Source organism: Crocodylus porosus, unplaced genomic scaffold (genome assembly GCF_001723895.1).
Source record: "Crocodylus porosus isolate Cpor-Errol unplaced genomic scaffold, CroPor_comp1, whole genome shotgun sequence".
NCBI lineage: Eukaryota > Metazoa > Chordata > Crocodylia > Crocodylidae > Crocodylus > Crocodylus porosus.
In genome coordinates, this window is record NW_017728951.1 from 23,706,886 (window position 1) to 23,719,887 (window position 13,002).

Consider the following 13,002-nt stretch of genomic DNA (forward strand, 5'->3'; position numbering starts at 1 on the left):
CGCGGCGGGCGCCTGCTCTGAGCCGCGGCCAGGGTCGGTCCCTGCCCCGGCCGCCGTGCCCGGGAAGCGCGGAGCGGGGCCGGCGGCTCCTTCCCGTCCCCCGGCAGGAGCCAGGTTGCCCCCTTGCCCTCCCGGGCGCCCGGCTGCTCCCCGGCCGAAGATGCTGGCCTACAGTGTGCTGGACGTGCATGTGGTGGACGTGGAGAAGAGGAGGAACCCCTCCAAGCACTACGTGAGTACCCAGGACCTGCCACCCTGGCCATCCCTTTGCTCCCCTGCTTCCTGCCACATCCCTTAAGGTCTGTTTGCAGCCTGCCCTGGAGCCAGGTCTCTCTGTGCCCCCATCAGCCCCTACAGAAGCACTCTGCTTTGCTTTGCTTCTCTTTTGGCATGGGGAGCTGGGGTGGTTTTGATCCCCCCTCCCTATTATGACAGTGAAGTAACGGTCAGGGTTGCAAAGCTGATGGCTTAGACCCCCTCCTCTCCTCCCCCATAAATGCATTTTGAACAGAGCTCAGGGGGAAATCGCCTCTTCCCCATCTGCTCCTCAGGGCAGAGGGCAGCGGACTGGAAGCTCCAGTCTCTGCTGTGTGCAGGCAGGGTGCTCGTCAAGAGCCTGTTCCACCTCTTGCTCAGATTTTTGATTTCTAAATTTGGCAGCAGTTCTCCAAATACAGGTCATGTTCTTTAGTGGGTAGCTAAAGCAAAGTGAACTTTGCCTTCAGCAACCAGCAGAGATAGGGAGAGAGCTGGTGACTGTGGCATCCTAGCCCGGGATGCGCTAGACCTCTGGATCCCATTTCCTGCGTGACCTCAGGCAAGCCCTGTAACCTCCCCGTGGATGAAATGGGGCTAGCGCTTCTCTCCCCCCTCAAAGCTGAGAGAATAGAAACACTGAAGCTGCTCAGATCATACAATAGCGGGGGCTGCATGAGTGCTGAAGAGACCTGGAAAGAGCTGTTCAGTGGGGGTGACCTCCTCAAAAGGTGGAGTGGGACTGGACTTGATCTGTTCCCAGGCTGGAGGCGGGGGTGGTGGTCTCTGTATGGGAGCTCAGCTTGAAGGTTTTGCTGTAATTCTCTTTCCTGCCCCTTCCCCCCCTTGCAATTCTTTTTCCCCATCTACTCGAATGGATTGCTTTGTTGTTCTATTCTTTTCTTTTCTTTTTTTTTTAAATGTGGATTTGTGTTAAGGTGGATTTGCTCTGTTCGCTCAGCAGAGATCCAAGTCGGTGTGCCAAGGGTCCCTTAACCGCCCTGTTTCCAGTGGAGCCGCCTGGCCAGAACCATGCAGTGCTTCCTCTGCTCCAGTGGGGAGCAGAGCAGGACACAGCTGCTGTAGGTTAGCGGGATTAGTCAAGGAGGAGGTGCGGAGGCATCAAATGAGCCTTTTGCTCCTTGCTCTTTTAAATTTCCTTTGGTGCTTGGAGAGGCTGACTTGCCAGACCATCAAGATTAGGTTCTAGGATGGCTTCTTTCATCTCTGCTTCACTTTCCTCCTTCACACCTCACTGCCAAACAGAGAAACATCAGACAGGGGGATCTGCAAACCTCCCAACCACCCATGCTAACAGATCTTGGCTGGGAGCTTTGCCTAAAGGTGCTGATGGCTGGCCACAGAGACCAGGCACCTTTCTGCCCCACGTCTGTCAAACACGCATCCTGCAGATTATTATTATTTTTTTTTTTTTGTGATTTCCTAGTTGGTCAAATAAAAGGTATCAGTTCTGAACCAAGAGTTCTCGAGTTTTGCATCCTTCAGACAAGGCTTTTTCAACACAGGATTAAAGCTGGAGAGTCGCATGGCGCAAAACGTTTGCTCCCTTCTCAAAACCAGCACACATGTCAGTACAATCACGCGAGTCAGATCACCCGCAATTTTCATGTTGTATAGAAGATGAATCATCCAACTTCTGCTTCTCAGAGAGCAGAGGAAAACCCCAGGGAGAATTATCCATGGCATTCAGCTATTCTGAACAGCTTGCCTGAAGCCATAGTTGGTCATGCTCCTACCAGCTGTGAGCCCAAGTACTGTTGGACCTAGTCAGGGTTGAAGTGCTTGACCCAAGCGATAAAGTCACTTTTATGGTGTTCGGTCCACAGCACCCATTCGTTCGTCTGAGCAGAACTAGCTTTTAACCCCGTTCAAGGCTAGAGGGCAGTGTGCTGCTTGGAGATGCCGGTTTCCGGAGAGAGGTGCTCTGTGTTTGTATTCAGAGTGGAAGCGATAACCTTTCATCTCCCTCTTGCTTCAGTTGGGGAAAAAAGGTCTCCAGCTTCTGTGTAATGGTTCTGGGACCTGGGCCAGACCTGATAATGTCTCATACCAGCATTGGCAGCCATCTAGTGATAGGGACTGTGTTGCTTATGTAGAGGTGTCTAGTCATTCTGCCTAGTCCTGGGCACTTACAAAGGAATGTGCAAGTCCGGTGATTGGTTCTTGCTCCCTGAAACATAAACTGCAGAGGAATGAGTTACTTTTGCGATGAACTAAAATGATACCTGTGTGAAAGATGTCAGGGAATATTATTTTTTCCAGTTTGAAACAAAGTCTGTTCCCTGTTCACCTACCTGTCAAGCCTTCTCTGTGTTTCTTCAGTGAGCCGAGACACATGAGTTGTTAAAATCTGTGTCTCCGTCTCAAATGCAAATGGTTCTGGTGGAACCCCTCCTGTTTGTCAACCTCTACCCCACCCTGCATGCATTCTTTTAATACAGCTTTCTATGGCTTCCTTCCAGTTTCTGTATGCTTAACCCAGCGTATTTTTGTGGTCAGAAGGACTGGGGTTGTTTTTTGAGTGCCTTTGTACTCTATCCTGTTGCCACTTATTCTTGCTTGTGCGGTGTCACACCCTGTCCATGACTAGGATGCCTGGGTGCTACAGTAATGCAATATGAAATGATAATGCCAAGTCTCTTCTTCCATTAGATGAGTGGATTTAACTTGTAGTTTTCTGAGCTGTGGTCCCACCTTTGCTTTCCTGCCTTGAGTAGACTCTACAGCAAACATCCACTTTTCTGCTATGGCTCGCTGTGCCCAGAGTGGTCTGATTGGATAGATTCAGTGCTTTGTTCAGTCTTAGCCCATGTGGATCTTTACTGGTTGCTGTCTTATGAGCAGCAGAGCTCCTTCAGAGGAGTGAGATTATAAAGTCCTCTCCCCTGTCTGTCAGCAGTTAACATGCCTATGGGAGTCCTGCTGGCCCTGGAAGTGGCAGCGTGAGAGAGGGAGACGGAAACAAACAAGTACTTGCATACATTTGCAGTGGCATTGGACCACTAATGTAAGTTATTTGTATTCATGCAGCTCTGGATCTTAGTTGCTTTGTTTGTGCTCTTTCACTTCAAGATCTAGAGGTTGGGATATTCATTTTGAGCTTGTTTATGAAGGGCTTTTACTATTTAAATAAATATCTGTTTGCTTTGTTCCTATGTTTCCCCCACCCCCTCATGCCCCCATATGTGAACAGCATCAGGAAAACCAAGTCTGGTTTTGCTGAAGGCCCCAAGGGGGTCATGGAGTGCATATGCTGTGTGCATAGATATGATGCAGCTGTTTGGCTGAGGGCATCTTGGTTAAAGATTCCAAGTGCTAGTTAATTATTTGAAGGGAAATAGGTGGTAGCCAAATTCAGACAACCTCCCTGTCAAGTTTTTTAAATGCTCCAAAGGCCCCTTTTCTCAATGACCTGAGTGTCAGTCTTGACACCAGTGTAATTACCATAGGTCTCCAATTAGCATCGTCTTCCCAGGAAGGCAAGATTTGAATTCCTATGACTTAGTAGTTAAAAAAGGGAAGAAATAGACACTTATTGATTTATAAAGAAATAAGACCATCTAGCCTTCTTTTAGGCTAGATGCAAAGAAGCAGAAAAGGACACTGCTACCTCTCCCCATTGTTGCAGGATCGTTTTGCTCATATAAGAGACAAGGACATGAACACTTCATTCATTTATAGCTTTGGTACATCCCTGTGCCCTCAAATTAATGGTTTCACAGACCATACTCCCAAATTAATGGTTTGGTTGACAACTAGCCACTTTCTCATCTGCAAATGACAGGTGTGCACTGGTATTATACATTATCTTTATATATCATATAATATGCAATGCCTATATATCGTATCTATATAATATACGTTATCTTTCTGAGCATTTGTACTAGGGTGGTCACAGTGGTCTCTGAGTGCTCAGGGTAATATCCCAAGGGCAGGGATGTATGTACAAAGCCAGGTTTCTTCTTACAGCATCTCTTAGTTTCCTGTTTAAAATTGGTCTTGGTTAGAGCATTATGCAATACACCATGTTGGCAAAGGTAAACATGTGCATCCCTATAACGAGCTGATAAAACCATCCTTTTGAACTTAAAGCATTTGAGTTGGAGGGTTTGAATTAGCAACACAGCTCAAACTCACATTACCCATCATTCCTTTCCAAAGCAATTATTTCCTAATGTGATTTCTATATGACTCACTATAGATATTGCACAAATTCCTGTAAATAGTAGCTGCTAACCACTTCCACCAGGCTGTCTGAACAGGATACCCAACCATTGCATGCAATAATTAATCTTTTCAAGTGGCGAGGAACTAAGTGTCTCTACTTTTGATAGTTGGCACATGAATTGCCCCTTCAGGGGGAAAAGAAAGGGTCCGTGTCAATGTCACAGGTGAGTTTGTGCCATGAAGCCATGTGCTGTAAAGAGCAAGGCCTGACAATGTGACTGTGAATAAAATCGCACCGCGATTGGCCTGTGTGTGTGTGTTCAGTCCCTTCAGTTCCTTACTCATCAGTCTCCAGGAATTTTTTGGTTGGGGGATGGCAGACATGCAAAAAAAACCTGGCTGGCTGCTTCATGATTTCATCTCTTTTACTACACATCCTCAAGGTTCGCACCTAAGATGGATGCAAAGCTGTCTGCTGCAGGAGCGCATGAAGAATCCAGTCTGTGTAAATTGTAGGACTCGAGTGGCTGCTCCTGTTGGCCTTGCAGAGTTGCAGGAGTGTGTGTGTGTGGGGGGTGTCTGTTCTGACCCAATGTATCAGTTGATTGTTAACTCAGCTCCCAGTGCTGCCATATAGATGAGGGAAGTTAAAGCCCTTTTTGCTGACAGTTCATGGTTGGAAAAAAAAGGGGGTTGTCTCACTCTGGTCTGTGAGGAGTTAGAACTGGCAAAGAGTTGCCTTTATAGAAAATGGTAACACTGCTCTAGAGCAAAGGGGATGTCCACCAACTTGGTACCCCACAAAGCCACTTTTACCAAGCTGCTTCTTGGAAAGAAATCTCACATTAAATAGAGAGGGATTCCCAATTTTACTTGATTTAATCATTGGTAGTGTATCCGTTACCATCCAATGATGATTCTTGCCCCTGCATGTGGCTTTGCCCTCCATTTTCCCAGCTTGGTGCCTCATTCATTTTCTCCAAATGACTTTTTGGTTGGGTGCTTGGAGGGGAGCCAGTATTTTTGCTGTCTGCTTTATGATTTCCTCATCCTCCACACAGCATATTGCCACATGAGCAAAACTCACAGCCAAGGTGGATGCAGAACTGCCCTGGGAGAAGGGGACAGAGCCAGGTCTTTGTAACTCGTAGGACTTTCCAGGGGCCAGTGTGGTGGAACTTATGGCCTGTGACCTAGATTCAGTTTGCGGAGCTGCTCCTTCCAGCCTGCTAGGGTGCCAGCAGGTTCTGGAGGTGGGGGTGCATTTCAGGGAGAAGTGGTTGACATGTCAATAGAGTGAGTGAGAGCTGTAAGGATAGAGCCCTGCCACCACTGCTGTGGCAGTGGCCACTTGTCCTACTACCACTGACGCCACTGCAGCCAGAGCTGTTGCCAGTACAGAGGAGCCCTGCAGTTTGGATCTGGCTTGGGATGTGAGTTTGACACCTTTGGTTTAAGCCTTCTGAGGTGGACACTTTCCAGTGCATTCTCCAGCCTCTTTTTCTATGTTCCACTGATGTTTATGCTGCAAGACTTGAGCTCAGCAGGTGAAAATGGATACTAGAAAAAGTCAGTAGCATTTCCCATGTTTTAGTGGCTATAAGGACAGAGGCTCCTAAGTCAGCTCTGAACCAGGTTCCGTGTCCTGGGCTTTCCCTTTCTCTGCACTGTCTGCACATAGGAGAAAGCAGGGAAAGCAGAGAGCCTGGTGTGGACCTAGATCGTTGCTTTGGTCAACATGGGTCTGTCTAGATCAAAGCAGCTTTGGATCACTTCCCCTTGCTTTTGATGGGCTTCCTTTTCAGACAGTGAGGAAGAGGGAGAGGGTAATGTGGGGCCCCTGCAAGATGTGCTAGGAAATCTGGTCGTCACACTAGATGACAAAGCTAACCTATTTAACGACTTCTTTGCCTCCATTTTCCTGACGGGGACTGGATCAGCCCCCCCACTGAACCCCCCTCAGGCCCCGGGGAGGCGCACCCAGGCCAAGGATCAGGGAGGATCTAGTCAGGGAGCATCTGGAGGGACTGGATGTATTCAAGTCAGCTGGTTCAGATGATCTCCACGCCCGAGTGCTGAGGGAATTAGCTGCGGTCACTGCGGGACCCCTGGCACAGCTGTACAAGTACTCATAGTGCTCTGGTGTGGTGCCAGAGGACTGGAAGAGGGCCAATGTGGTTCCCGTCTTCAAAAAAGGGAGGAACCTTGTTGTGGAGGAACAAAAAAGGGAGGAACCACACCTTGTCTTGCATCCAAAGATGCATCTCAGGGATGTCCAGGGAGGTGATCCTCTCCCTCTATGCGGCACTGGTCAGGCTGCAGCTGGAGTACTGCGTCCCGTTCTGGGTGCCGCACTTCAGGAGGGGTGTGGACAGCATGGAGAGGGTCCAGAGGAGGCCACTCGCATGGTCGGGGGACAGCAGGGCAGGCCCTACGAGGAGAGGCGTCAGGACCTGAACCTGTTCAGCTTGCACAAGAGAAGGCTGAGGGGGATCTAGTGGCCTGTTACAAGCTAGTCAGGGGGGACCAGCAGGCATTGGGGGAGTCCCTGTTCCCCTGAGCATGACCAGGAGTGACTAGAAATAGCTGTCACAAGCTGGCAGAGGGTAGATTCAGATTAGATATCAGGAGGCGCTATTTCACGGTCAAGGCAGCTAGGATCTGGAACCAACTTCCAAGCAAAGTGGTGCTGGCTCTTACCCTGGGGGTCTTTAAGATGAGGCTAGATGAACACCTTGGCAGGATCATTTGACCCCAGTACTCTTTCCTGCCATGACAGGGGGTTGGACTTGATGATCTGCTCAGGTCCCTTCCGATCCTACTAACTATGAAAGTATAAAGAAGGGGGAAATACTGTCTCGTGGCTTCAGGGAAGCTGGGTTTATTTCTCTAGAAGTGTATAATTTTATTTCTGTAGTGCTGGTCACCTTTCCACCACCAAGACCACATCCAGCCAGCCTAACACGCCACATGTGCAGTCATGTCAGTCTTGCTGCCATCAGTATCTTCACCTCTGCTCTTGAATGATGAAAGGCAATGCCGCCAGCTCCAGTCCTCCAGTGTCTGCACTGGTTCCCAGTAGCCTTCTGGGAGCAATTCAGGGTGCTGATTTTGAGCTATAAAGCCCTAAATGGCCTGAGATCTACATACCTAAATGCCCCATCATGATGCCTAAGGTTAGCTGAGAGCATCCTCCTGCAAATACCATTTTTGCTTGGCAAAAATACACGGGAAGTCGTATTCAGCCATTGCTCCTCAGCTCTGAAACTCCCTTCCTCTTCAGGCCACCAGAGCTTGTGCTTGAACATCTTTTGGAAGCACTACGAGACTTTTCTTTTTGGGCAGGTATTTAGCAACCAAAGCTAGGCTGAGACGTTGTTTAATGGGTCCCTGCTTTTGTTGTTTTATTTATGCTAGTTGCCCTTCTAAGTTTCTGTTTCTCTTGCTGTAAGCTGCCTTGAGCCTTTTTGGGGAAGGCCAGCATACAATTGCATCAGTTAATAAATCAGTGGATGCAAGGATCACCCGCTGGTCACACAAATAGTTTAAATTCATCTGGAAAGCTTTTGACAATGATCTAAAGATTGTTGCACCTGTATTGGGTACTCTTGGGGTGTGCCTACATCTGCATTTTTCCCATATTGCCCACCTAACAATGATGTATGGTAGCTGGTGGCAATCTAACCTTTGTGTTATTAAGACTGGCAGAACTGATTCAGTTAAATCTGGGTATCCCACTGTGGGACACTAATTTGGTTTAAAACTGGATATGCTAATTTAGCCCAAGGAAGCTTGGGCTTACTTGGGTAAACTTGATGCAGACACGCTCTTCACTTTGCTCTGGGCAGAACCAACAGCAGGGAAAGCTAAAATGTCAGTGGGCTGAGGACACTCAAACCTTGTCATGAAGGGTCAATACAGGCAATGGGGTAACATACACAAGTGACTTGAGCTGAAATCCTGCTGGGCTTTGCGTGGGATGTAGGCATTTTTGGAAATGTCACCCAGGACTTTAGAAACAGTGCACATGCTGATCTTCTTGCAAGGGCTGGACCCTGCAGCTACGTGGAGTCTTACATGGAGCAGGTTGCAGGGTTGATGCCATCACCTCCATCTCAGCACCACTGCCATGAGTTAGCATGAATGATGTCCATTTGTATATGAGGAAAGCTAGGAGAGAAGATGGAGTAACCCCAGGTCACTAAGTCAGTGGCAGAGTTAGGAACAGAGCCCAAATCTCCTGTTTATCTTCTTACTTTACATACTTGTGTGTTCCGTACTGTAGTAGCATTTGAGCGTCTCCCCAAGCTTTTTTCCTTTGCAGCACCCCTGGGTGACACAGAAGAGCATGATTACTCTTGTTTTACAAGTCATAGGGAAGTAGGGCTGGAAGGGACCTCATGAGATGGAGAATTAAAGGCTAGAAAGGATAAGGGACTTGTCTGAGGCCACCCAGGAAGCCTGTGGCAGAGGACAACATTTTTTGCTTAAACCGCTAGCTAGCCATCTGATGATGGGTTCAAATATACATCCAGGAAAAATGCTTGCACTTGGGTTATGCCATTTTCTTCCGAAAACCTGTTTCTGGTTTTATAAGGATTAAACAGGAAGAAGGATTCATTGTGACTGTATCTGAGTTGGGAAGTGACATACACCAGCTCTCTAACTTAGTCCATTTGGGAGGAAACAGCTGGACTTTCTACTTTGAGTTTCTTTTTAATTTTTTTTTCTTATATCTGCCTCATATGTCACTTCCTTTTAGTCCATATCTGTGAGCACAATAGGAAACCGTTTCCAGCAGCAGTAAGAGAAGAGCAGGATTACTGGAAGGCACTTCACAGTGCTGTGTGATGTGTTGCTATTGTGTATAGTCAAGTGCTCTTTTGTAACTAAACTGACACCTTTTTTGCTTGGGGATCCCAGTGTAAATATTGCATGAAGCATAGAGTGCTACAGTAACCCACTGTTCGAGATTGGCTGCTATCTGTTGCTTGATCACTTGGGGCCAGATCCAAAACCCAGTGAAGTCCTTGGAAAAATTCTCAGTGACTTCACTGGCCTGTGGATCAGGCTGCTACAGAGCAGCTGTCTCAGGGGTTTGCAAGTAGCCTGTAACTTAACAAAGTGTATTTCCCTTCCCCCCGCTATAAAACCCAGGTAAACCAAACCCCTCACCTAGTTAGCAAGTGTCTCAGATGGCTTCGTCTGTATGTATCCCAGCCCCTTGAACATCAGCAAATACAAAAAAAAAAAAAAAAAAAAATCTAGTTTTAATCCCTGCCCCCACCTACAGTCCAGTTCACCCTTTCCTTCTTTTCTGCTTGCCTGGTTGTCCTTTCAAGCTCTTTCAGCTTGAAAAATAAAATGATCTGGTGATTTTTCTCGATGTGCATCTGTAATACCTTGGTGCTTTTATTGTGGCCCATGACCCTATTGTGCTGGGAGCTGTACAGACACAGAAAGATTGTTTGCAGTACCCACTGCAAGTCTAAGAGGCAAGAGATGGACACCAACAAACGGGGGACCGCAGGGCAGCAATGAGGCACTATAGGTCAGTGTGAGGGCAGGGGTCTTGGCACATCAGCAGACTTACAATTTGCAAGGTTTTTGGAAGCATTATGCCACAGGAGAGATGTAAGGAAGGTTTGGAGGAGGATAATTGATAGATTTGGGGATGCTTACAGGCAGGTAACATGAGGAGCAAAGCTGGAGAAAGTGTTTGAAAGTAACGAGAGTGTAAAAATGTCTGGCAACATTGGCTTATGGGAGCTGACATTTTGCTAGTGAATGAGGGAGGAGGAGGAGGGGAAAGGTTCAGCGTGACGTAGGAGGGACCTAGTAAAAAGCTGCAAAGAGAGTGGAGACATGCATGATCAGAGGGACCAGTCCAGCCTTTGGTAGCTCTTGAACAGTACCGAATAAGTAGCATGTGATGGGTGAAGTTGCACTCTGCCCTCCCTTGTCAACCTCAGCTTTAACTTTTTAACTTCCTGGGCCCACAACCAACATTAAAGGGTCTTGTGGGCAACCTATTGAGGCCTCTCGTACATAGAGGCCAGGAGAAAAAAGGCTGTGGCAATTATCAAGCAGTGAAATGTTGAGAGCCTGCACAGTACAATATTTGGATTGCAAAGGCTATAAAGGGATGGTCTATATCTAAACGGACTACTTGCATTGAGTAATTCCGTGTCAACTTTTCTATTAATATTAGCTCACATAAAGCTTTTTTGCTTAAGCAAAAAGCAGATACGGGAATACCTGACAGCTATTGTTTAACACACCCGCAGGGTGCATTTGGTTCCAGGCTGTACAGCTGCTCGTTAATATTTATGAGCAACTATTAAACTTGTTTCTTGTGTGCTGAAGAAATGACTTTTTTAGGCTGGATTTGAATGAAACATGGCATAGAGAAGTGCACTCATTCCATACAGAGGGGCAGGGACTCAAAACAGCTGTTCTTGAAAATTGTAAATTGTGAGAGAGTGAAGATGCCTGTGCACCCTTTGTAATACAAATTGAAGATGCTTAAATGCAGTGTGAGAAGTGCAGCTAGATAAGGTAGGGTTTAAGATGACTACCGTGAAGGTCATCCAACCAGAGGGATTCTCCTCTGGTTTCTGCCTACTGCTGCCGATCCATGAACATCGGCACTGCTGTGGCTGAACCTCGCTGGTGGGCGAAGAGGAGCCGGGTCCATAGTGAGGTGTCCGGAGCTTGGCTTCCTCTGTTTGCAGAGCAGACTGCCCTGCACCAGAGCTCTGGCTTGTAACCACCTGAACTTTGGGGGCAGGTTTTAGAATCTACACCTCGTTCTGGATCTGAATTTCATGTCTCTTCTTTGTAAAAATGTCTTGCGCTGAAACGTTTTTCTAACTCTATCCCAGTTCTGTAGTTGTTCCAATAAAAGGTATCACCCAAAGAAATCCTTGTCTCTCTCGTGAACCCTCATGACTACAACAGCACTTTAACGCTACTTTAAAAGCAAGGCTGAGTCCCAACCAGTGTAAGTCACCATAGCTCCCCTGGATCTGTCCCCAGGACTGTAACAGTGTTTCTTAATGTGGCTATAAAGCAATTTGGCCTCATTCACGTGTATGAGATGAGCCAGTACTTCTCATGTGGCTTCTCTCCTCTGCTACCTTTCCTTCTCTGGAGGGACTGAAACATTTTACAGCATTTAAGTGTCTATAAATGTGTGTGTGGTCCTATGTGTGCTGTTCTCAAAACCAAACTAGCAGTAGCTATGCTTCAGCATGTGGCTGGCACTACTTTTCTGAACAGTGTGGACAGGGTTTTATTGTCCCTTGAAACCATGCTAACTAAACTATTCGGTGCTCTAAGCTCCCTGCCCTCCCAGGGAGAACATGTAGCATGATTTTATAGCCTAGAGATGAACCCAATTTAAAAAAAAATCCGTATTGCCCTTTGCTGGGGAGAAATCCCATATTGCTGCTCTCTACAGGTATGTTTAAACAGAGTTTCCATGCTGAGTCAGAGTTGTGGTGCCACCTGAATTGTGGACAATTACTGAGTTGTCCTTGGAATAATACAGGCATAGTTCTCCAACCATCCTGAAGGCTTGGGCATGACCAGAAATGCAGTCATGTACATTTTCATTTATATAAGAGATGCCATCCTGGTCTATCTGGTCTGTGTAGCCCAGTGTCCTGCATCTCTCAGAGCTGGAGGGTGGATGCTAAGGAAAAGAGTATTTATGCAGGGCCTATCCAGAGTCATCCATCCTCCTTTCCCCCTACGTCTTCCAGCATTCAGAGGCCTCGAAAGTCCTAATGTGGAGGTTGACCCCTTTAGCATCATGTTTACCACCCACTGGAGGACTTACCTTGCATGAATACATCGGGGATGTAGGGGGGCAGTCAGGAAGGCCAAGGCAGAGATGGAACTTGGACTAGCTTCCTGGATTAAGGACAATAAGAAGTCCTTCTTTAAATACATAGGGGGTAAAAAGAAGGTAAAGTGGGGCCCCTGCAGGACACATTAGGAAATTTGGTCGTCACACCAGACGACAAAGCCAACATATTTAATGATTTCTTTGCCACCGTCTTCCTAAGCAGGGACCGGAACAGTCACCCCCCCGCGGAGCCTCCCTCAGGCCCCAGGGGAGGCATACCCAGGCCAAGGGTTAGTGAGGATCTAGTTAAGGAGCTTCTAGAGGGACTGGATGTATTTAAGTCAGCCGGTCCAGATGATCTCCACGCTAGAGGAAGGAATTGGCTGAGGTCATTGTGGGACTCCTGGCACGGCTTTACGAGCACTCATGGTGCCAGAGGACTGGAAGAGGGCCAGTGTGGTTCCCATCTTCAAAACGGGTAAGGAGGACCCGGGGAACTATAGGCCAGTTAGTCTTACCTCGATCCTAGGCAAGCTGTTTGAGAAAATTATTCTGGCACACATCCATGAGGGGTGAGCAGGGGATTTCATGCTTAGGGGCAACCAACATGGGTTCATCAGTGGTAGGTCCTGTCAGACCAACCTGATGGCCGCCTACAACCAGGTCACCAAATCCTTAGATGCAGGGGTAGCAGTGGACATAGTCTT

The 13,002-nt window shown here is 47.5% G+C and overlaps 1 protein-coding gene across 3 annotated transcripts in view; it reads left to right on the forward strand.

Moving 5' to 3' along the window:
- The first annotated feature begins 74 nt into the window (after positions 1-74).
- Positions 75-13,002, forward strand: part of SH3PXD2A (SH3 and PX domains 2A) — a 308,394-nt gene continuing 295,466 nt past the window's right edge. For 2 of the 3 annotated variants that reach the window (XM_019555886.1, XM_019555885.1), the window contains exon 1: positions 85-232. In XM_019555886.1, the coding sequence (XP_019411431.1) occupies positions 161-232 (72 nt within the window). In that variant the 5' untranslated portion in view covers positions 85-160. Of the gene's footprint in view, positions 233-13,002 lie in introns of all 3 variants that reach the window. The other variant, XM_019555887.1, reaches the window with a different exon arrangement.